This window comes from Neltuma alba, unplaced genomic scaffold, assembly GCF_004799145.2.
Source record: "Neltuma alba isolate B1F8T4 unplaced genomic scaffold, ASM479914v2 tig00003992_pilon, whole genome shotgun sequence".
Taxonomy (NCBI): domain Eukaryota; kingdom Viridiplantae; phylum Streptophyta; class Magnoliopsida; order Fabales; family Fabaceae; genus Neltuma; species Neltuma alba.
In genome coordinates, this window is record NW_021633512.1 from 18,036 (window position 1) to 41,778 (window position 23,743).

Consider the following 23,743-nt stretch of genomic DNA (forward strand, 5'->3'; position numbering starts at 1 on the left):
TTTATGCGGGATAATGAAACTTCTTGTATCTTTCTTCGGGGACACGGCCACCAGCTTCAAGTTCAAGCTCTGAAAGTGACTGATATTTGATATTCTGTTTAACAACAACAACAATAATACAAGATTCAAATTAAAATACTAAAATGGTATCATGTTGCATAGAAGCAAATTAAATACTACCTCCGGTCCTAATTATAAGACCCAGTTAACTTATTTGAGGAGATTAAGGAAGTAAGTTAAGTTAGTTATTTGTAATAAATAAGTGTTGTCATTCCTAAAATATCCTTACTAATTAAGTGTATTGGCTAGAACTATCATTACTAGAAGGACTATCTTGGAAAAAAATTCATAAATATGAGAGAAAAAATAGATTGGGGTCTTATAATTAGGACCAAAGAAAAAGTCAAACGGGGTCTTATATTAAAGACCGGAGGTAGTATGTTACTTGTATGTTCTTGTATATATGTGTGTATTTGGAATCTTTTGAATGACCTCTTTCTTTGCCTTGATGCTCAAGAAATAGTAGCCACGCAAGCCAAGCCACTCCATGCTGCGTAAAATTTTTCTCAAGAAAAGATAATTCAAAACTATAAATTCGCTTGACTTGTTTATATATATATATATATATATATATATGGATTGACGATTGAATATTTAAATAATAAATTATGATCGAATTTATTTAATAAATTAAAATAATCTTGCTGAGTTGAATAGTGTAGTGACTTAACTGCTTATTGATCTCCAAAATCCAGAAGTTACCTCACTACTTATCAAAAGCAAAAAAACCAAAAAGTGATGGTAAAATTACTGAGAAGTCTTGCAAGCATGAATGAAAAATCCACCTAATATCTCTCAACATATATAAATCAATATATATAACTTATAAATATAGCTACTAAAGTATACATTTTTTGAAGTACCTAAATTTCATCAACATCATCTTGAAATGTTCAGCTATAATTTGAAATTAGAAGTACACCTCCTATAAATGATATATATTGCTCCGTATCATTTGATTTTATATTTATAAGTCATATCATTAATTTTTTTTCACATAAGTGTGCAGTTTTACCTTTTATGTATTACTGTAGATTGTTATATATTAAATACGAGTAGAGTTAAAATGTTGTTAAATCTTAAGACATATAGAGTTGATATAATTTTTTTTTTTTGTTTTACTTTCGGTGAGGTACTAGAAATGATTTATATATTAATAAGACTAAAGAAGGAGTATATATGTGTGTGTCCTATAATGCTCAAATTTCACCCCCACTCAGATAGGCATATAACAAAAATATTCTGTGGAGAGTTCGTTAAACAAGATGGGATGGATTAGTTATATATATATATATATATATATATATATTTTTAATACAATGGATTAGTTATAAGTTAACTTTATAGAAAGAAACCAAGGAATGTGTGTGTATACAAAACATAGTCATGAACAGGGAGAGAGCTCAATGAACAGAAAGGAAATTGTGAGAGATCTTAGGTTGAAGGAAATAAGGAAAGCCCTGAAGGATAGAAACCAGAAAGTCTCTTAACTTGCGATAATAACGAAGAAAAGAGTGATCTTTATGAGTGATTATGGATCTGCAAAGAGGGCAAGAGGAATGGTTGTTGAGCCAAACAGCAATACAATCAGAATGGAACCTGTGGTTGCAGACTGGTAAGCCTCTAATCTTATCTCCACGATTCACTTGGCTCAAACACACTACACAGTAATTATCAGTTTCAGAAGTTGCAGAAGAAGGATGGTGATGAAGAAGAAGGCGTTTGATGATGAGGAGGAGGAAGAAGACGGACATGGCTGCTGTGAGTAAGAAGACGATGCTGAACATGTTTCCGTATGTGTTCTTTTAATAATAACTTGCAGGAGTAGGTCGAAGATCTGATATAGAAGGAAGTTTATATCAGAAAACTAACTAGGCTTGCAAGTTTGAATTGGTTCTTGTTCTTTCTTTGAAGCATTATTCGTCTTTTTAACTTTGAGGCATTATTGATTGGTTTAAGCGAATTCAAGTCTGGTTACGTAAAATTCAAAATGAGTCCCAATATTCATTTTGCTGTGCCCAATCCGTTTTTGTCATCATCTCAATACGTAGGTTGTCATCATTCTCTTTCTCACACACGCTCATTTTAACTCGCTTTGATCCCATTATATTGGATTCTTTCATCCTTAATTAATACTCCTCTCATCCTTAATATAAGATCCATTTAACTAGTTTGATTAGATTAAGAAAGTTAGGTAAGTTAGTTAATTATAAGAAATGTGACACGTTTTTTCTGAAATACCATAATCATCTTTCTTAATATTCCCTCTTTCTCTTCTACTTGATTATGGTTGATGGAGTATTCATAGGGATAATTTAGAGAAAATTAATAAATATAAGAAATGTGTATTATATTTAGGACTAAAATCATTTCAACAATTGATTCCTATATTAAGAATCAGAGGAGTATTATAAATTTTTCTTGTCTAATATACGACTTTTTGTCCTAATTATAAGACTTTATTTACAATTTACAACGAGATATTATAATTAAGACCGAAGGTAGTATTAGTTTTTTCCTAAATATTTTTATAACTTTGATATTCCGTAACTAACTAACTGACTAATAGTATTATTTAATTGATTAACTTCATTAAGCTCTTAACATGTCCTTATAATAAGGGTAGGAGAGATATATTTTATCATCAGTTAACATTTTATGTTTGAAAATAATTAATCGATTTTTGGCCCAAAAAAAAAAACTAATTGATATAATGGAAGCCTCCTTAATAGCTATGTGCAATAAATAAGAAATCTTTTTTAAAAAAATTATAAATCTGAAACACAAAATAAATTGAAATATTATATTTAAGATTAAAACAAACCTTTGTCTAACTTCTATATTTAGAAGCATATATATATATATAAATTAATAGCATGCACACATGCATGTATGTGAGAAAAATAACATTAATGGATCGAACTTACAACACGACTAACTCATGAATTTGAATACATATGCATGTGTGAACATAAAAATACTATGTAACTCGAATTTAAATGGATTGTTATACATGATGCATGAATTATATATAACTTTAAGGAAAATACGTGGTGTATTTATCTAATTTTTAACGATAGGCATTATGTATCATTGAAAGAAAAGTAATGAATGAAGCAAGTTGTTGAAAGAAACTCGAAGAGGAATCCAATTTGGTGGAGTTAGGTAAATGGCTTGGGAATCTTTCAAAGCAAAGACTCTTCTCCAGTCAAACGCCTCAGTCTTGGTCTCATTAATTTTGTTTTTTTGTTTTGGCCAAAAGTCTTGGTCTCGTTAATTTATGTTCACAAAATATTGAGAGTCTTCCTCCTTCGTCTTGTGCTTATTATTATCACATGCAATTAATGCTATTCCCAAATTTCAACGCCCGATGCTCTTTCTCACATCTCATTTCGTGCCCCCCACGTTGCCCCCACTTTTAATCAACTTATTATTGAACCCGTTTAGAACAGTTTATAAGTAGTTTTTTAATTTAAAGAATACGAGATAAGTATATGATAGGAATTTTGTCTCGATTTACTTAAAATGTATTTATAGAAAATTTCTACCATGATCCTAAACAAGCACATTATCATTTAAAAAGGTTTGAATATAATACCAATTTCCAAGTTTCATGCCTACTAACTCCTTAAATATAAAAACTAGTTAACTCATTTGAATGGATTAAAAAAATAAGTTAATTTAATTATTTGTAATAAATAGATGTTGTCTTTCTTAAAATATCTTTGCTAATCAAATTTATTGACTAAATCTATTATTATTAGAAGGACTGTCTTGAAAAAAAATAAATATAATAGACAAAATAAAACAGGATCTTATATTTGAAATAAATAAATAAATATAATACACAAAACAAAATAAAATCTTATATTTAGAATCAAAATAAAAATTAAATGAGATTTTATATTAAAAACAGGAGGTAGTATGTTATTAAGATTTTATATGCATAGGTTTTTACCGATCACAATATGTGTAGTGAAGGCAAAGAATAAAATAAATAAACAAATAAAATTTCTTGCACGCGATACACGCGTAAGTTTTCAATGAGTTGTAGCGTATATCTTAATTCTTAAAAGCCAAAATTAATTAAAAAGATAATACTCTTCTAGTTCTTAATATAGGACCTAATTGTTAAGTTGGTTTTGTTTCTAAATATAAGACTTATTTATCATATTTATCAATTTTCTTTAAATTACCCCTATGGACACTCTCTCAACCATAATCAAGTAGAAGAGGGAGATGAGATATTAAGAAAGATGATTGTGGTGTTTTAGGAAAAACGTGTCATATTTTTTATAATTAACTAACTTACCTAACTTCCTTAATCTAATCAAATTAATTAAATATATTTTATATTAAGGATCGGAGGATTAATGCAGCATAATTTAGCATTCAACTTACCCTATGATTTCGGCCTAAAAAAAAAACTTACCCTATGATTCTTAGTATAACATAAGTGATGATTATATGACTCTGACGTTTGACGTTCATTCTCTCTATATATATATTTTATAAATTTAGTTCGGGTCAATGGAGGTCATTTTTTGTACAATGCGTACAAAATATATAAAATAGTTTATACTCATGATTACCATCACGTTCTTGTCATAAATTTTGTGATTAAGACATTACAGATGTATAATTTAGATTACCATATAATTATTTTTTAAATTCCATACTATCATTATAATATTATATGGAGAACGTTGGCCAAAAAAAAAATTATGGAGAACTATGTACTTACTATATCTTAATCATTCCCATGGAATTCCAAACTACGTGAGAAAGTGTTGATCAACATAACATATAAAAATCTGCATAACCCGACCAATACATATTGATCCAATTGGTAAAGATTTGTTAACGTGAGAATCTTATTATTGATAATTTTCCTTCATATAAATAATCTAGCCATTCATAAATCATGAATATTGTACACCTCTTTTTCAGCTCTCTTCAATTTCATTCTTTTACCTTTCAATCTTTCTCACATACTCATATTATTAGGTTTCATACAACCTTTTTTCCCCCCTTCAATTTTCTTTTATATTTTCTCAGGGATTAATTTCAAAAAAATTAATTCGTTATTTTCCCCGTGTGAAAAAAAATGTGCACATGTATAGTTACCTAAAAGGATCTTGAATTGTTGGCAAAAAAAAAAAAAATCTTGAATTAGTTCTCAACAAAAATCAGTTTTAGTGAGCCAACAAATATTGGTTCAAGCAATCTATAATTATCTTTGTAATTATTCTTTAAATCTGGAGGCACGTCTTAGAATGTGTTTAGGTAACTTCAAAAGCACTTTTATGTAAATCAAGATAAGTTTTTTCACATATTTATATCGTATACCATAAAAGTATTTTTAAAACTATAGTTTTAGTTTTATCCGAACACTTTCTTAATCTGATAGGCTCCTGAATCCCAACTTAGCTAAACTTATTTATTCGAAAAAAAGGAAAAAAGCTTTAGCGGAGAAGTCAAGTCTCAGCATCTTAAAGATTTTCTTTTTCGTTGTGTGGCTTGAACGAGACCGGCCTCTAAGATATTTCTTAAAGCCCATGATAAGGTCCAATTTATGCTGAACATTTCGATCTTGCGGGCTTCTTATGTCTAGTTGTTTACTTGTAAATCGTTATCCAACCTCCCATCGAGGCCGGTGGTGCTTCAGCTTCGCTGATTTACATCGGCTTTTTCCCGACTCACTCAGGAATTGCCACCGCCACAGTGGAGCATTTCAGAGAGGAATAGAAGAACTGAAATTATATCTTCATCCACTCATGCCGTTTACTTGTATACTGTGACTGAATGAGCTCCCATGCCTTTGTTAGGTACTCTCCTCTCCCCTCTCTCCATGTGGTTTTCTCTTCCAAATTTTTCTTTGATTGGCTCTTCATTCCTTGATTTGGTTCTAGTCTTTTTCTTTTTGCTCTGTCTTGTAATTACCGAGGATTGGATGGCTGTTAAATTGTACGGAAGACCCGCTAAATATATGTTATTATAACGCCAACGTCATTGAATTAGACTTTCTTGCTGGTTCAACTCCACCCCTACTTCAACAAGTTTCCGTTCTTTCAGTGGAAGTGAATGATCAATTGCTCGTGAAAATTTTAACACCTCAAGCAAGAATGTGTGTGGGTGTGTGGCTTATGCGTTCGTTGATGTTACTACTGATTACTGTTCTCTAAATTGTGTCAGCAGAGATTGCAAATGCACATCCCTCTTTCCAGTACTCTCCTTGTTCATTGGGGTCGCAGAATAGTTCTTATTATAGATTAGCATCATTTTCCGTTACCTTTGGTAATGAGCAGAGAGTTCGTTATGGTTGGAAATCCCTTCACAAACTTGGAAAGTTAAACTTCAATGTGGGATGTGTTGAGCTGCGAAAAAGCAGGCTACTGATAAAGGCGGTTGCTACTCTTGAACCAAAGGGGTTTGCTGCAAACGAAGATAAATGCTTGGGTCCCAAGGATTCAGATCTGGGTCTAAATTCTAATGCACCAGGACCTTTGCACGAATCTTCTAATGAAGAATCTAAAGAACCTGATGAGAGAGAGAAGTTGAGAAGAATGAGAATTTCAAAAGCAAATAAAGGGAGCATACCGTGGAATAAAGGCAGAAAGCACAGTCCTGGTAACAAATTCACATTGTCCTTCCTTTGCTTTCCTGTTACTTTGGTTTCTATTCCATGATGTTCTAAGATTAGCTCAAATGTTAAAATTCTGAGCAGAGACTTTGCAGAAAATCAAGGAAAGAACAAGGCTTGCAATGCAGAATCCTAAGGTGATGTCATGTAAGAATATCTTAATGTCTTTGCTGATGAAGATTACCATATTAAGCGATATAGCATCCATACTATTGTAATATACTAATATTAATGGATTAATCTACTTTTGTTGTAGAATCACTTATCTCATTTACTGATATACTTTTTTGTATCTTAACTGATATCTCTTTCTGGAAGAAACTGCAAACGACTGAAGCTGGAGGAAACATAAGTTTGATTTCTCGTATTCTTAACTATATCATTCCACACGTATTAACATATTATAATCTTATAAGCGGTACTACTTTTTGATAATTTAAGTTATATCTTATAACTGTGCTCTGCCTTGACCTTGCTAGCCAGATTTAGCATCCAACATTAAAAAAATAAAATATTTTCTCTTGGTGTTATTAAACGCATTCTTCGTTATAACTTTAATGGCCATTCTTAGTGGGTTTCGTGGTGGCATGATCAGGATTAAATAACGTATCTCTTATGCATGAGTTGGTTAAGATCATTTCTCTTGTAACTAATCTATGCAACAAAATTTGGTAATGCAGGTCAGAATGAAGTTGGTTAAATTTGGGCATGCGCAGACGTGAGTATATGCCTTCCTGTGAATGTTACTATTAACTGATTGTCATTCTAGCAAGCAGAAAGATGTCTGCCTATCGTCTTTCAATATTGAGATGAATACTGCATACTAGTTTATTACTTCTTATCCTCCCACCAATTTCAATTAATTCAACCATCTTTATTGATTGAACAGTGCAGAAACAAGAATGAAAATAGGTGCTGGAGTGAAAAAGAGATGGGACAGGAGGCATAGAAAGAAATTGATGCAGGAAACTTGCCACTTTGAGTGGCAGAATTTAATCGCAAAAGCTTCAAGACAAGGCTATGCTGGTGAGGATGAGCTGCAATGGAATTCCTATGAGACCCTGAATGAACAGCTGAAACAGGAGTGGCTAGAGATTGTCAAACAAAGGAATGCAGTGCCAAAGGCAAAAGGCAATAGAAGTGCACCCAAGTCCCTTGAGCAGAGAAGGAAAATTGCTGAAGCCATCTCTACTAAATGGGCTGATCCTGTAAGTGTATAATTTAATAGCTGACTTTGCATGGTTTGGTTTCCCTTTACCTCATCCCCCCCCCCCACCCCAATTTTGTTCAATGAGATAGCACCCTATAGCTAAACCTTGTAACTTTGGTTGTTGACATGGACATTCCAAATTTTGCTTTTTAAGTTTCAACTTAGTCATCTCAGTTGGAATCCTCACCTTGATTCCGTGCCAACTTATGTTGACTGTCAATCAGGAATACCGTGAAAGGGTGTGTTCTGCATTGGCTAAGTATCATGGCACTGAAATTGGAGCTGAAAGGAAATCAAGAAGACCAAGTGGTGATAGTACACATTCCACAAGAAGGAACCCTATAAAGAAAAGTTTTACTGATACTACTATTTCGGAGGGTGAAACTAGAATTCTTGATAAGACGAGGTGGAAAAGAAGTAGATCTCCAGTCTACAAAGATCCTTTGGCGAGTTCTAAGCTTGAGATGATAAAGAATATCAGAGCACAGAGAGCTGTTACAGAAACCAAACATACTGAAGCCATTGAACGAGCAAGGTAGACTTACTTTTTACCTCTAGGTTACTTAAACTTCTGTTGAACTTTCCTTTTCTCTTTATTGATTTACTACTTTGGCTCGGCATTGCGTGAATTTCCATCTTGCTTGTCAGTGTCTTCTGAGATGGTTCACCTGTGTTACTGTCAATATTTACCCTATCATAAATCCAATGTTATTTCATTCGGTTCTCAGTTATGTTGCGACAAATATGACTTTAGGTACACAAGCAAAGCCCATTTCTTTGTCTAGGTTAATCACCTCTTGTTTTCATGACCATACTGAACGCATTGAACATTGGTTGTTTCTGTTTTGTTATTGAAATTAGCTCATTAAATTGCAGCTTTATTTCATTACCATGTAAGTAGCTTGTACAAATTCGTTTAACTATTCGTAAATTTGCAGATTATTGATTGCTGAAGCTGAAAAGGCTGCTAAAGCACTTGAGGAGGCTGCCACCAAGAGTTCCACTGCTCAGGCTTCACTCATAGAAACCAGAAAGCTTATAGCTGAGGCTATTCAATCACTTGAATCCATTGACACCCAACAGATAACTGAGAGTAATGGTTCATGTATGTCTTTGAGTCAGGTTGATGAGGAAAAAGGTAAGGCACTTGAAGTTCCAAACCAGTCAGATATGGGCCAAATAAACGGACACGAAACATTATTAACAAGAGACAAGTTCGAAGATATTCACGGATTTTCCTTGCAGAAGTTACCTAATGGTTCCAATGGCTGCTTCTCTTCGCCTCTTGGTTTCGACAGCCATGTATCAGAAAAGGGTCAAAGTATCAAATCGCGAACCAATCCCTCTCCAACCATGGAGGAAATGCAGCCCCTTAAAGATGACGCACCATCTAGATCACCTACTGTGACTAAAAAGTGGGTTCGTGGAAGGCTTGTTGTAGTGAAAGAAGCTCAGTAAAATTGATAGAGGGAGCTTCGCTCAATTTTCAAACATGATTTAGTGTAGTATCAAAGTGTTGGCCATATGCTATAGAGGTGATCGTTAATACAAAAGTATCCTTTCACTCCAGCAATATGATTTTAATGTGTTTATATGCTCAACGTGACTTAGTTTAGTATCACAGTCTTCTATGTAACTTGGATGATACACAGCGTTTAAATATTGGTTTTTGATGTGTTTCTATGCTCATGGCAATGAGGCTTAAGACAGGCCGAAAAAGACAATAAGATGTCATCACTCAACAACTATGAGAATTTGTTTTGTTTACTTCGAATAGAAAAATGAATTACTACCTCCGGTGGTAATTATAAAAACCAGTTGACTAATTTGAGGAGATTAAAGAAGTAAGTTGAGTTAGTTATTTGTTCTAAATAGGTGTTGTCTTTTCTAAAATATCTTTACTAATCAAGTGTATTGACTAGAACTCTTATTATTAGAAGGGCTACTTTGAAAAAAAATGTATAAATATGAGAGACAAAATGAACTGGAGTTTTATATTTAAGGCCAAAATAAAAATCAAACAGGATTTTATATTAAGGACCAGAGGTAGTACACTAATATATTTTGACATTTGATGAAACTACAGAGAGTAGTTATATTGTCTTAAAAAAGTTACATCCGACAGTAAATTACAGTCTTGAGTTAACATCAAATTTGTTGCCTTGATTGTCAAATTAGCCTCCCCCCAAGAGATCATAATCTTGACTCTTGGGTGGTTCAGACGTTAGCCTTTTGACAAATAAATTGAATAGAAAATGGAAATAGATCAAGTTATTGGGAGAGAAATGGTGAGCGATAGAATTGAAAGATTATCCTTAGGAGATCGAAATTAGAGAGGCAAAAAAAAAAAAAAAACAAAAGAAAGGAAAAACTAATCTAGTAGTCCTTCTAGTCTGATTTCGATTTGAATCAGGTCCCTAAGGTTTTTTTTCCTTTTTATTAACTTCTTTAAGTTTGTACCGTGTTATCCGTTAATCCTTCTCCTTTAAAACCGCTGAATTGGAATGAACAGACCCTTGACCGCAGTTAGAGAGAACTGAGGTTGCAGACAGGTGGATAATTTTGACAATGTGGACTCATCTCCTATCTCAACGTGGAGGATGTGAGAGTATCATAGAAGCTTGCTTCGTCGTGCTGGGTCTGATTCATTGAGGGCCTTCGATCTCTATTCCACTAAGATTCATCCCGCAACTGATAGTAGCAGATTTTATAGGTGAAAACGTGTAATCCATGTATATTTGGGCACAATTCTATTGCAAATGAAAATTGATCCCGAGTCTTAAATAATTGAATTGGATCCACATCATTATAATCGCACAGCACCACGTCTTTGCACTAATTTCTACGTTCATAGTTAAGCTTCATCTTTGCCATGAATCTTCAGGTACTTGGTAAGAATTTTTCATAGCACAGTGTTTTTCCAGAATTACTTAATGTCAACAGCACCTTGTAATCCCAGTGCTTGCTTTCCTTCTAATCTTCGATATTCCTACCGCATGTCAGTTCTCTCTAACGCAATCAAGGTTCTGTTCATCCCAGTTGAACGGTTTTGAAGGAGAAGGTTTAACAGATATCACGGTGCAAACTTAAAGGAGTTAATAAACAGAAAAAAAAACCTTAAAGACCTGATTCAAAATAAGAGCAAATTACAAGGGCCTCCAAATTAGTTTTCCCAAAAAAAAGGGCAAAGAAATGCGAGAGAATTAACCTGTCATGATTGAATCGAAAATTCATATTTTTTTGAAGCAAATTAAAAAACAAATTATATACATAATTAACTATAAGTAGATTAAAAATTTTAGTTAAATCAATTAATATGATATTTTTTTAAACACCCTAATCATCTTTAATTTCATCCTTTCGTCTTCTATTTAATTATTATTGAGAGAATATTAATAAAATTAATTTAGAAAAAAATAGATAAACATATAAAATAAATTTTATATATAGAACGAATATCAATTTCACCCATGGGACAAGTATTAATTTACTTAAACAAGATGTATCTTAGATATTTTAATATATCTAAGACAGATCAACGAAGGTGCAACCACATGGAATTAGATGTATCTTAAGATGTTATGTTATACAGATGACGGTTGCAATAATTGGGCCAACTAAACTAAAAGACACTTGTTGGAAGGTCCAGTGATCGTTGAAATGGGCGGGTGCCAGGTCATTTTCATTTTTCATTAGCCAAGTGATTGCCGTTTGCTTCCTCTGTGTTCAGCTGTTTGCTTCTTCATCAGCCAAATTTAGAAAAATTAAAATTAAAAAAAAAAACGCTGTTTGCTTCTTCACCGGGCTTCCTCTCTCATCGTCGGTCGTCTTCATCGCTTCTCAAATCTAATTCACCACCACTGCACTGCCACCACTCACTCGTTCACATTTCACTGTGTCACACTCACCGACTCAACGATTCGTTGCCATTGTTGTCCTCTGATTTTGGCTCTTCTTCCCTCCGAGTGAGCCACTCAGTTGCTCACCGATCCGCTCTCGGGCTCTTGGTTTGGTGCCCTCTACCATGGCCAAGAAGAATTCAGTTCAGAGGGATTCGTCTTCCGACGAAGAAGACGACCGCCACAACCTAATCGAGCAGAACGAGAGGAAGCCCCCTTCTCCCCCCACTACCATCACCTCCACTGCATTCCACGTGGAAAATTTCAGCTCTCGCATTCCCCGTTTCAATTTCAATTTCAAGTTCCAGAAGAGGTACTTGTTTGCTATTCTTCCTCTCTTCATTCTCCTATTCTACTTCACCACCGATCCCCACTCCCTCTTCCCCACCCACCTCTCCTCTCTCAAGTTCGATTCCCTCGCCGATCAAATGAAGGAATCTGAGTTGCATGCTTTATATCTCTTGCGTCAACAGCAATTAGGTCTTTTGGGTGTTTGGAACAGAACATTTAACGAGTTGTCGTTGTCCTCTGTGAATTCCACGGTTGATTCGAATTCGAGTTCTCAAACGGCGGGGGTGAATCGCTCGCCAGAGCCATTGTTGGAAGATCTTAAATCTGTGTTATTTAAGCAGATATCTTTGAATAGAGAGATTCAAGATGTTTTACTGTCTCCCCATAGGACAGTGGGCTTGGTTGAACCTGAATTTGATTTTGGGAATGGTAGTTTGGGTGGGGATGTACGTTATGGTAGATGTAGAACGGTGGATCAGCATTTTTCGCAACGAAGAACAATCGAGTGGAACCCAAAGGCTGATAAGTTTTTGCTGGCTATATGCGTTTCGGGTCAGATGTCCAACCATCTGATTTGCTTAGAGAAGCATATGTTTTTCGCTGCTCTTTTGAACCGGGTTTTGGTTATTCCTAGTCATAGAGTTGATTACCAATATGACAGAGTGTTGGATATTGATCACATAAATAAGTGCTTGGGAAGAAAGGTTGTGATCTCCTTTGAAGAATTTTCTAATATCGAGAAGCATCATATGCACATAAACAAGTTTTTATGTTACTTTTCACAACCCCAACCTTGCTTTCTTGATGAAGAACGTTTAAAGAAGTTGAAGTCACTAGGTTTGTCATTTACTAAACCTCAACCTGTCTGGGATGAGGATACAAGGAAGCCCAAGAAGAGGACGGTTCAAGATGTTTTGTCTAAGTTTGCACATGATGACGATGTAATGGCTATTGGAGATGTTTTCTTTGCTGCAGTGGAGCAAGAATGGTTAATGCAACCAGGTGGTCCAATTGCCCACCGATGCAAGACTCTTATTGAGCCCAGCCGACTTATTTTGCTAACTGCTCAGCGATTTATTCAAACATTCCTGGGAAGGAACTTCATTGCCTTACATTTTCGAAGACATGGCTTTTTGAAATTTTGGTGCGTGCATTCTCATCCCTTCCCAGTACTAACCCAATTTAGATGTGCATTATGTCTGGAAATACGGCATTATAGATTATGACCTTACTATGATATTTTAATGTAAATTTTGCCTGCATTGGAATGCTTCTATGAATTGAACTGCCCTGCAAGGTTTCTTTTTGTTTCTGGTATCATTTATATTTGCCTCTGATGATCTGTTTTCATGTTTTCAGTAATGTGAAAAAACCAAGTTGCTTTTACCCCATTCCTCAAGCTGCTGATTGTATCTTGAGGGTGGTTGATAGGGCCAACGCACCTGTTATCTATCTTTCCACGGATGCAGCAGAGAGTGAAACTGGTCTACTTCAGTCACTAGTGGTACTAAATGGCAAGCCTATTCCACTTGTTAGACGCCCAGCTCGTAATTCAGCAGAAAAATGGGATGCTTTGTTATACAGGCATCATATTGAAGGGGACTCTCAGGTGAGATGACAGTGCTACTTTTTTGGGATCTAAATTTAAATTATAGGATTGTAAACTGTAACCTCTTTTCATGAGCACATATTATTATATTTTCCTACTGAATCTACTAGATGGATATTCTGGTTTTTCTACTTTTGACTGAAGTTCAGAATTAACAAAAGCTCTGAGACGCCCTTGGATCCTAGGTGGTATGATTTAGTTCTTGACATCTATGTGTAGATTTATTGTTTATGTTCGTTACTATAGGGATGATGGCGGTGCCCACTGCTATGAATATGCCTTGTCTTTTTAATTATTTATCTTGTATCCTTGCACACAAAACAAATATATTTGCCCTTTCAGATCAATTTGACTAAGAATCTGTGTTCTATTCATACAAATCTAATTATTATATTGGTAGTGGCAAGGCTCAACATTTTTCAGGATAATTTGAAAGTTTTAAGGGCTTTAGTCTATGGGATGCTCAACTTTTTTGCTTTCAATTGTGCTATGTGGTTTTTAACATATTTGTGATTTGTGATTGGATCTTTAGAATAGAGGTCTAAGATAATTGGGCCTGTCGTCGATGATTTATGTGTAAACTCTAACAAGTCATGTAATAGCTTATAATTATTTACTTAAATGCTAAGTATAAAATTATGATAGCAGATGGCAGCGTTCTTGCTGCCATACAAGGCATTCTCTACTTAAATTGTCTAGTTCTGTTTTATTTTCCGTTTTGGTTGTGGAGGAGGAGTCTCTTAGGGTATGTTTGGCTCAATGAGAGGAAGGGGAGGGCAGGGATTTTAATGGAAGGAAGGGGAGGGGAGGGGAGTGGAAGGATTTTAATATTATCTTGTTTGGATTTATAAAAAAAGAAGGGAGGGGAGGGAAAAATATTTTAATATGGACAATTTTGTTCTTATTTTATTTAAGATATGGGCATAATAGTCACAACATGACAAAATATGAGTATAATGATCACAACATGACAAAATATTGCCCTTCCCCTCCAAATCCTCCCAATTTTGGAGGGGAGGTTGAGGAGGGGAGGGGAGGGAAAATTTTAAAAAATTTTCCCTCCCCTCCTAAAATTTGTATGTTGCCAAACAAGGGAAAATGATTAAAATTCCTCCCCTTCCCTCCCCTTCCTCCCAAATCCCTCATACCAAACACACCATTATAGTCCATGAAATATTGTTTATCAGTACTGTTTGACTTTTGCCTGAAATATAAGTTAATGTAATCTAAAGCAAATTTAATATTATCATGATAACAAAAGTTGTTTACCTCCTCCTTCATCCATCCTACTTTGAGTGCCTGACTGTCTGATTTCTCCCTGAAGTGCTAATATTAACTTTTTTGAATTATTGATTTCGGTGATTTTAGAAAATCAGAGGGTTCAAGAGCTTTACTTTCCCTTCTTTCGCCATTGCTTCGTTTGTGGAATGATGGAATGGAACTAGATGATTGAGAAACCTCTTTGGCATATTATGTGTGCTAATTACTTTAGAAACGATAAGTTTTCTGAGTCCTCTTTGTTCGTTACCTCTGGATTCCTTTGCCTGCTGACTATCTATAAATATTTTGATGCTGAAGGTGGAAGCAATGTTGGACAAGACTATATCTGCTTTGTCTAGTGTGTTCATTGGAGCCTCTGGTTCCACTTTCACTGAAGACATCTTGAGGCTTAGAAAGGATTGGGGATCGGCATCACTATGTGATGAGTACCTATGCCAAGGTGAGGAACCTAATATTGTGGCTGAACTAGAATGAAGACACCGCGGGATTATACGTCGTTTGTGTAATTATGACCCCAGAACTTGTCCTAACATAGGTTTCATTGGCTTTTGTCAATGTGTATCTGTCGTGTATGATATGAATAATGTAAAATTAGTGATTCGGATAATAAGTATTGCTTCTTACATGTATTCTTTGAACCCAGTGAGTAGTGTTAATAATGTAAGCATAAAATTTGAAATTGGCTCTGAGATTATTTGGTTCTTTAACATCCAATTTCTGCTTTCTTGTTTTTGCGGAAATGGAACCGGTTGACAGCGACTCATGAGCTTCAACCGAACTGATTAGCCAATAGGAAAAGGGAATTCTCAGAGAATCTTGTGTGTCTAAATAAAACAGCACGAGGCTAGTTTTCAATCTTTGTTTTCTGTTGCAGTAATTCTTGCATTGTATTTAGAGCCTATTTGGAATTACGTTCAAAAACACTTATAAACATGTTTCACGTAAACTGAGACAAAACCATATCATATACTTATCTCATATTCTATACTTATCTCATATTCTATAAACATGATTGAAAAGTTGCTTGTAAATCATTAATGCTCTTTGGAGTGGCCCATAAAGAGAGAATATTTAGAAAGATTGATTTATTGATGACCAACGATGCTTTTTTTCTTTTTGTGTACAAGAGAGGGCTAGAGCCCAACGAGGAAACTTGGGGATTAGATCCCAAGCTTGTTTGTTTTGTTTTTGTTTAAGATATCAAATAATTTAATCCTCATATTTTATCCAAAATTTCAATTTGATCTCCAAAGTTCTATATCCGGTACATTGGCTGTTGTATAGTTTGTACTGTAAAACAAGTTAGTGCTCGTATTTTTCCAATTTTTTAAATCAAGTTCCTATAAATTTTATATTTAGAATTGCAAGTAGTATGTATATATATGCATGCTAAAACGCCTCCAAATGATGTGCATAGTCAACAGAAGAAATTGAAAACAATCAACTGGGCATCTTGGATTCTGTTCTTGGCTGCACCTTTTACCACTTTCATGTTACTAATAAAAGAAATGAAAGGACACTCGTATTGACCTTCATGGAATCGGGGGTCCCAACTCCGAAACCGCCAAAATCACATCCTCCTCCTTCGGTACACAAGCTCAATGAAGAAATAAATTTGCATAACGTCTATATATGATATAAAAATTGTAATAACACATCATTTATAAATTATAAATTACCCTAGTTTGTGTTGATGCCTTCCTAAAGAAACTGAAATTAAGATACTGAGGTTGTGCTTGTGCCAAACATAAAATAAACTAAGCTTCATAATGCTGGAAAAGTAACTTTATCAAAAAAAAAAAAACTGGAAAAGTAACAAATTATTGAACAACGTCCACCAGAAAAAGCATCGTTTTTTAACTTCTAATATCCAAAAACAATTGCATGCATGTTTGTACCTGTGTATATAAGAAAACAATACATCCCTATACTCATTCTGTATTGTAATATCTTTTTATCTGACATATATATAATTGTCTTTTTATTAAAAAAAAAAACCAGCATATTATAATGGCCCTCTTTTGTTCTTCATTTTTCTCCCCTTTTCACTCTTTTTCTCAACATTAAGGGTATGTTTGGGATAACAGTGAAAATAATTTATAAGCACATTTCACCAAGACAACACTCCTCTCATATATTTATTTCGTATTCTGTAAATTACAATTGAAAAGTTACTTATAAACTATTCCAAATAAGCTCTAAATAGTATGTTATAGGCACCAAAATGCAAATCTATAAGTTCGTTATGGAAATGTAGAAGGGGAAAAAAGTTCAGTGGACAAAAAGAAGTTATGAAAAATATAAGTGATGCACAGTTGTTCTAATAGTCTCTCTCTCTCTCATTTTCTTTTTCTTACATTCAAACAAAATTACATTAAACTTATAAAAGAAGTACCTAAACTATTAACCAAAAGAGCATATTGCTTTGAGTGCTTTCTATAATGTTTTCGCTTAATTTTTTATTTAGTTCTTGTAATAAATATTTCTATTTCAAGCTAAATCTTTGTAGTTTGAACAATCTTAAGGGAAATTTAAAAAAAAAAAAGCACCTCAGCTCAACGCGTGAGGGGTGATGAGAGACGACACACGTTTGGTAATTCTTCTTAACAAGCTGCAAAATATAACAACAGAAAATACGCCCCAAATTATATCACCCTACTTCTCGTGGGATTTGGTATCAGTTCTTTCAGCAATCAGAACACAACACTTCAGCTGGTCCCTAGAGAATCTCCACGTGGCGTTTCTAAATTGGTCAGGACATTGTTGCCTACTGGACTGCACGGCACTCGGCAGCAGGGAATCATAGAAGCGGCAACACGTTGGGCGTTTGCATATCGCAATGATTACTTGCTCTCTCTCTCTCTTCAGTGCAGTGTAATGCTTTTACCGCTCATTTGTTCTGCAGCATAACAAATTTGCATTTGCTCCCCATTTTCTCTCGGAGGATTTTCTTGCTTTTCTTCTCGGGAATCAAACACCAGACATGAAAAAGAAGCTGCTTTGAGGGCACAGATTCAGCAATCAGGTGTCTTATGCTCATTTGGAAGTTGTTTGATAGTAATTTCTGTTGCTCTGTTTTTCCCATTCACATTGAATACTAAATGCTATGAACTTCTGCAGTTCATGGAGCAATTGGACGACAATGCCGCTAAAGATATGGTCTCCCCCCTCCTCATCTTCCTTTAGTAAAATAGAATGCTTGTTTTCTTGCTACGTGATTTTAACTTTTCGGCGCCCTTTCAATTTCAGAGAGAGTAGAGTATATCTGTTCAGTATAATTGCACATGCTCTTCATCGCGTGTGCATTTCAGGGTTTTAATGAAACTCCTACGTAGAAATCAGTTTCATTCGGTTTAATCGTCTTCTGCAGTCATATACATATTAATAATGATGTGTTGAAGCGCACAATCTCTATTATTATTAAAATTAAAAATGATTATTATTCTACATAATTACGCGATACCAATGCATTTAAGGCAGTTGATCATATTATGGCCAAAAAGAAATAGTTGTACGAATGAGATTATGGGATACTTTTGCAGGAGAAGTTGTACTTGAAAGAGAAGGATCAAGGCGATGTCGACGGCGCACAAAACCCATGTTCGGACAAACATATTGCGTTGTCTCCACTCTCCTCTGCACCAATCTGTACCCAAGGTGAGGCAACATCGTTCACCGTCCTCTGTTTCCTATCATCGCCTACTAGTAGTCTGTGATCCACACTTTTGTTTCATACCCATTTGCTTGCGCTTTCATCCCCTTGATAACATATATGTTGATTCTATCATTGTCCTTTACATTAACCGATTTTCACTCTGTTCAAACCTTCAGGGGCTTGTGAGCATTTAATAGTAGGCCGATTTTATGAAATCAATCATTCCAAGCTTCCACTTAAATGCCCAGATCATTTAAGGTCTGTCCGTGTTGTCATGGTATGGCTTCTAATAACCTCATCACCTTTCTTTGTAAATGTTCTACTGTATAAAAATAAAACCTTTATGTCGTTTGCTTTTCTTGACGAGCGGATTCAGCTCAGTGATATGGGAAAGCTTCAAGTGTCAGTTAGGTACCCAAGCATGCAGTCTCTACGCGTACAGTTCAACGATGCGGACGATGGGAAACCAGGCAAAAAAAAGATCCCTGCGCTTGACGAGAAGTATATGATGGAATCAGGATTTGCTAGTAATGCGCTATACAGGAGAGTCTCGACGGAGGAGTTAGCCGAAAGAGGAAACTCGTGGAGTTTCTGGATTACAACCTCTGAAGAAAATCAAACGAGCAAAAGCCCTTTGTTCATTGATGAGGAAATGGATCCGGTTTCCAAGAAGGGTTCGTGTTGGTCTCAGCTCAAGTATTCTGGGATGATGCAGTGGGGTAAGCGTCGATCAGTTCGATTCTTAGGCCAGCATAAGAAGAAAAGTTCAGAATCTTTATCAGGATCTGGGAATGACCCTGGGTTTGATGTAAAAGAACAAAATGAAAGAGAGCAAATGACTGGTAGAAAGAGAAAGAAATGTGAAGAAAACGAGCTTACAAAGGAAGTGTCAAGTGAAATCAGGACGACTCGTAAAAGTGAGAGAAATCAAAATCAATGTAGTGAGCTTCAGAGATTGAAGAAAGCACAGCATGGTAGGCAGAATCAACTGGTAGTATACAACAAAAAGAAGCATAAAATTTCAATTGACAGATGGTCTGCCGAGAGGTAAATCTAATTATACTTTGCTTATTATTCCGAAAATGTTAATAATTTTGTAAACTTATATAGTGATTGATCATTCAGAAGCTTCTCTGCAATTTTACATTGTTGCAATCTATAATGATAACTTGTGTATTTGAAGGTATAAGTTAGCAGAGGAGAACATGCTGAAGGTGATGAAAGCTAAAGGAGCAGTTTTTGAAAAACCAATATTGAGGCCAGCCTTGAGATCAGAGGCTCGAAAGCTGATAGGTGATACGGGTTTATTGGATCATTTGCTAAAGCACATGGCAGGAAAAGTGGCTCCTGGCGGAACTGAGAGATTTCGACGGCGACACAATGCTGAGGGAGCGATGGAATATTGGTTGGAGAGTGCTGATTTGGTTAAAATTAGACAGGAAGCAGGGGTTCAAGATCCCTATTGGACTCCACCCCCTGGATGGAAACTTGGGGACAACCCTTCCCAGGATCCCATTTGTGCAAGAGAACTTCGCGAGATAAAAGAAGAAATGTCTAAACTGAAACGGTAATCCTTAGTTCTTAACTATTTGACCATTCCATCTTTGCAATAGTACGAGTACATAGCCATGCTTTTCATGTTATAAGGATATAGTTGAGACTCAACTTTATTCGCATATATTACTCAAATATTAATATACTATCCTCTTTGTGTTACAAATAGTGAGATGCAACAATTGGTATCCAAGAAGAGCGAGGAAGAATTGGCTATTGTGACTACAGCGAATTCTTGTTTGTCAAATAATATCAATTTGGAAAAAGGTGGTTCCTTGGTTACAGTGCAGGTAATATTTATGAAGTTAAACCTGAAGCTTGATGTTGCGCTTGGTTCTGGACTGGAAAGTCCCTATGATTTGTCTAATCCTGTTATAAGTATTTATGCAAATGGCTATATCGCAGGAGATATATAAAGAGTTGGTGAATAAGAAATCTAAAATTGAAGAACAACTAAAGGATATTTCCATAACTTTGAGCGATATGGAGGTAATTGATATTTATAGCATAGTCCTTTTTTGCTTCTTAAAACGAAGTTTGCTTTAGTTTTTTCGAAACCTCTGTTGATGGGTGGGCATTAGACTGACCAAGTTTTGAAGTTAAATTTTTAGTGTGCAGTCCCCATATATTTTCAAATTTTTTTAGTATGTAGTCCCTATAAATACTTTATTTGGCCTAGGGATGAAGCTTTGTAAATATTAACCTCCATCACCCTATTAGACAGTAGAAACGCCTATTTACTTTCTCTGAGTCTCTGACAAGCAAGGAAAAAATTTAGTTCATAGAATTCTTTGTGTGTGTGTCTGAAGTATGTTTTAATTTTACTCGTGTTTTAGCATCATGGCAAAAATGATCTACTTTCTAGTCATTTAGTCTTATAAAGTCCTATAAAGAGGGAACATGACGCAGGAACAGATAGTGATGTTAAAGTCAAGAGAGGAGCCAAAATCCAAATCAGCGATACCCCCAACATTATTGCCAACACCAACAAAAGTACTAGTTGCAGTGGAAAATTGGGGAGAGACAAAAGAGCAAGAAGGACATAAAAATAGTGAAATCAAAGCAACAGCAGGTGAAGTAGAAAGACCAAGTGAGGACATACAAAGGATTGCAGAAAGTAGGTGGGCAGCTACCGAAGACAGGGCAGCAAAAATTGAAAGGCTGAAAAGTGGATTTCAAATTTGCAAGCCTCAGGGGACCTTCATATGGCCAAAGATGGCCATCATGTCTCCACAAGATGTGGTCCAGCTCGATGATCATATGGGGGTCCCAACTCCATCCTCTGCTTCCTCTTCTTCCTTCCCTGAGCCACCTCCATGGTCTAAGCCATCCTCCTTTTTCAAGCCATTGGCAGAGAGACGCCCGATCAGCGCTACCACTTTAACCCATGTCACCATGTCCGTCCCTCCTCTTCTTTCGCCACCATTGGCAACCTCACCTTCCCAAAAAACTGCCTCTTACAATCCCCCTCTCATCAACCTCAACGAGGTCCCTCCCAAATATGACCCTTCCTCTTGTGGCACTCCCCCTTATTAACTTTCACTAGCTCCCACGCAGCCCTATGTAAGTATCTTATTCTTCCCATCTTAACTCTGCATTTTGTTTTGCTTCTCTACTTGTCCCCTTAATAGGGTAGATTTCTTTTTGGGAAGAAAGAAATCATTTGATTGCTCAAATACGTAATTTTCTTGTTAGTTGGTTGCTATTAATGCATTCTGCTAAACATTTACTTATATGGAATTCAATAAATTAGTTACTTTACAGTATAAATATGATTGATGATGATGCTATTAAATTTTTTTCACCCTAAACAGAAGTTGTTCAGTTAGTGGACCAAAAATTTCTGATAGTCCATATTTTGAGGACATTTACTTAAATCGTACACATGATTTTCTATATTTGGTACAAATGTTGGGTAGATAGGGTTAGCAATGCTATCAAAAATATACAAAAAATTGTTCCTGTGTTCTTACTTTTGACATGAGGAGAGAGAGGTGGATATTCACCAATTTTTTCCTAAATTTTGAATGTATTATGAAAAGTCAAATTGCTGTAATGGGCAAAATATTTTGATTGTTTATTAACTGTTGTACCTTACAGAGTCCAACTGCTACAGAAAAGGAGGCCAGTGGAAAGAAGGAAAAGTATATGGAAAACTCTTAATCTTGTATCGCAAAGAAGAAAGGATGGTGGAATATAACCATGGACAATGGCCTCCCCTAAATTGTTTCTCAGCATATTGTACAAACCCTATTTGAGGTTTCATAAAATATAGACCATATCTTTTTGTATAGCATGCAAGTTGAATGAGGTATAAGAATAGGTGCATCTCTCCTATCTCAAGTAAAAAGAGGTTAACTATAGTCCATATATACATTTAAATGAAATTTATGATGCATATTAAACGAGTTTTGGTTTCTCTGCTATCCTTCCTCTCTAATCTTCTCCTAATGAAGAGAAGAAGAGAGAATAATTAATTAGGAAAAATACTGAATGGCTGTATTTTCCCTGTTCATAATACATGTCGTGTTAGCGGTAATCCACTTTTTCAATTTTAATCTTAAGTTTATGTGGGAAGAAATAGAAATACTATCTGATGCGGCTTTTCATGTTCCACAGGCCCCTTTGTGGACCTAATTCTTGCAAATTTTACATTATTAGATGGATAGATGGATACGTAGATTGCTTAATTCATATACGAAGTGTTAAAATGCTTGTGATAAAGTTAAATGAGCTGGTCAAATTTGGCATTGACCTGCTTCTGTTCAAAAGCTCGACAGGGACGCACGCGAGCGCGCGCACAATTGCCAGTGAGGACTGCTCGTCCGTAACAAAACAAATAGATGCAACCGATAATTTTTCTCGTATTTTATGAAGCCAGTCACTTAGTTATAATTTGCATGATGCCATCTTTTTCTTTTTGCCTGGCCTGACGCCTAATGTGTGCCTTTATACTATCGTGTTTAGGTTATTTTATGTTTAGCTGTAAGTGACGCTACTTTTCCTTTAGAACTGTAATCTTATACTCTTCCACGATTAAAAGGTATTCATCAGCTTCTAAATATAAGATTTTTATATAGTATATATAAAGGTCTCATATTTAGAACAGAAAGAGTAATAAGATAACATATATTTAGCTTTATTAATGAATTTAACAGAAAACAAACAGATTGCTATGAATAGAAATTTAACTAAAATATTTGTACAAGTGAACGATTTTCAAATGTAAATATAGCATGAATCCAAAAAAGTGAGCCGTATATGTGTAAATATTCCTGTGAACAAATTTTTGGATCACGAGACACAATACCAACTTAGTGAATGCATAAGCGGCCAAAAAAAAAACCAACCGAGCACAATAACTAAATAAGAGAATTATAATGAGGTTCCAAACAAGAAAAACAATTAAAAATCAAATTCTAGAAATTGTTATTTTCACTATAAACTTGTCATTATAGGTTGTTAAGGTTGTTATTGAGATTTTTGGTAATTATTTTTCTTTTATGGAATTTGATTGTAATTCTCCTAACTAAATTTTCCT

General features: G+C 35.1%; 3 protein-coding genes across 4 annotated transcripts; all 3 read left to right on the plus strand.

Annotated features, from left to right (window-relative positions):
• Window positions 1-5,853: 5,853 nt before the first annotated feature.
• On the plus strand, window positions 5,854-9,593 carry LOC114743328 (uncharacterized). Of its 2 annotated transcripts, none has more exons than XM_028931530.1 (7): window positions 5,854-5,888; window positions 6,256-6,690; window positions 6,788-6,840; window positions 7,384-7,421; window positions 7,593-7,911; window positions 8,138-8,448; window positions 8,852-9,593. In XM_028931530.1, exons 1-7 carry the CDS (start codon window positions 5,876-5,878, stop codon window positions 9,369-9,371), a joined length of 1,689 nt encoding a protein of 562 aa, XP_028787363.1. In that variant the 5' UTR covers window positions 5,854-5,875; the 3' UTR covers window positions 9,372-9,593. The 2 variants fall into 2 exon arrangements, with proteins under 2 accessions (XP_028787363.1, XP_028787365.1); XM_028931532.1 differs by having other exon boundaries at window positions 5,855-5,888; window positions 6,259-6,690.
• A 2,083-nt stretch (window positions 9,594-11,676) lies between these two features.
• Window positions 11,677-15,700, plus strand: LOC114743327 (O-fucosyltransferase 36). Its single transcript, XM_028931529.1, has 3 exons — window positions 11,677-13,247; window positions 13,463-13,712; window positions 15,291-15,700. Exons 1-3 carry the CDS (start codon window positions 11,938-11,940, stop codon window positions 15,465-15,467), a joined length of 1,737 nt encoding a protein of 578 aa, XP_028787362.1. The 5' UTR covers window positions 11,677-11,937; the 3' UTR covers window positions 15,468-15,700.
• An 827-nt stretch (window positions 15,701-16,527) lies between these two features.
• Window positions 16,528-21,738, plus strand: LOC114743332 (protein DYAD-like). The gene is made up of 9 exons (XM_028931535.1): window positions 16,528-16,581; window positions 18,114-18,152; window positions 18,536-18,650; window positions 18,825-18,925; window positions 19,025-19,695; window positions 19,832-20,215; window positions 20,372-20,492; window positions 20,608-20,691; window positions 21,112-21,738. The coding sequence occupies exons 1-9, from the start codon at window positions 16,528-16,530 to the stop codon at window positions 21,736-21,738; spliced, it is 2,196 nt and encodes a 731-aa protein (XP_028787368.1).
• The last annotated feature ends 2,005 nt before the right edge of the window (window positions 21,739-23,743 follow it).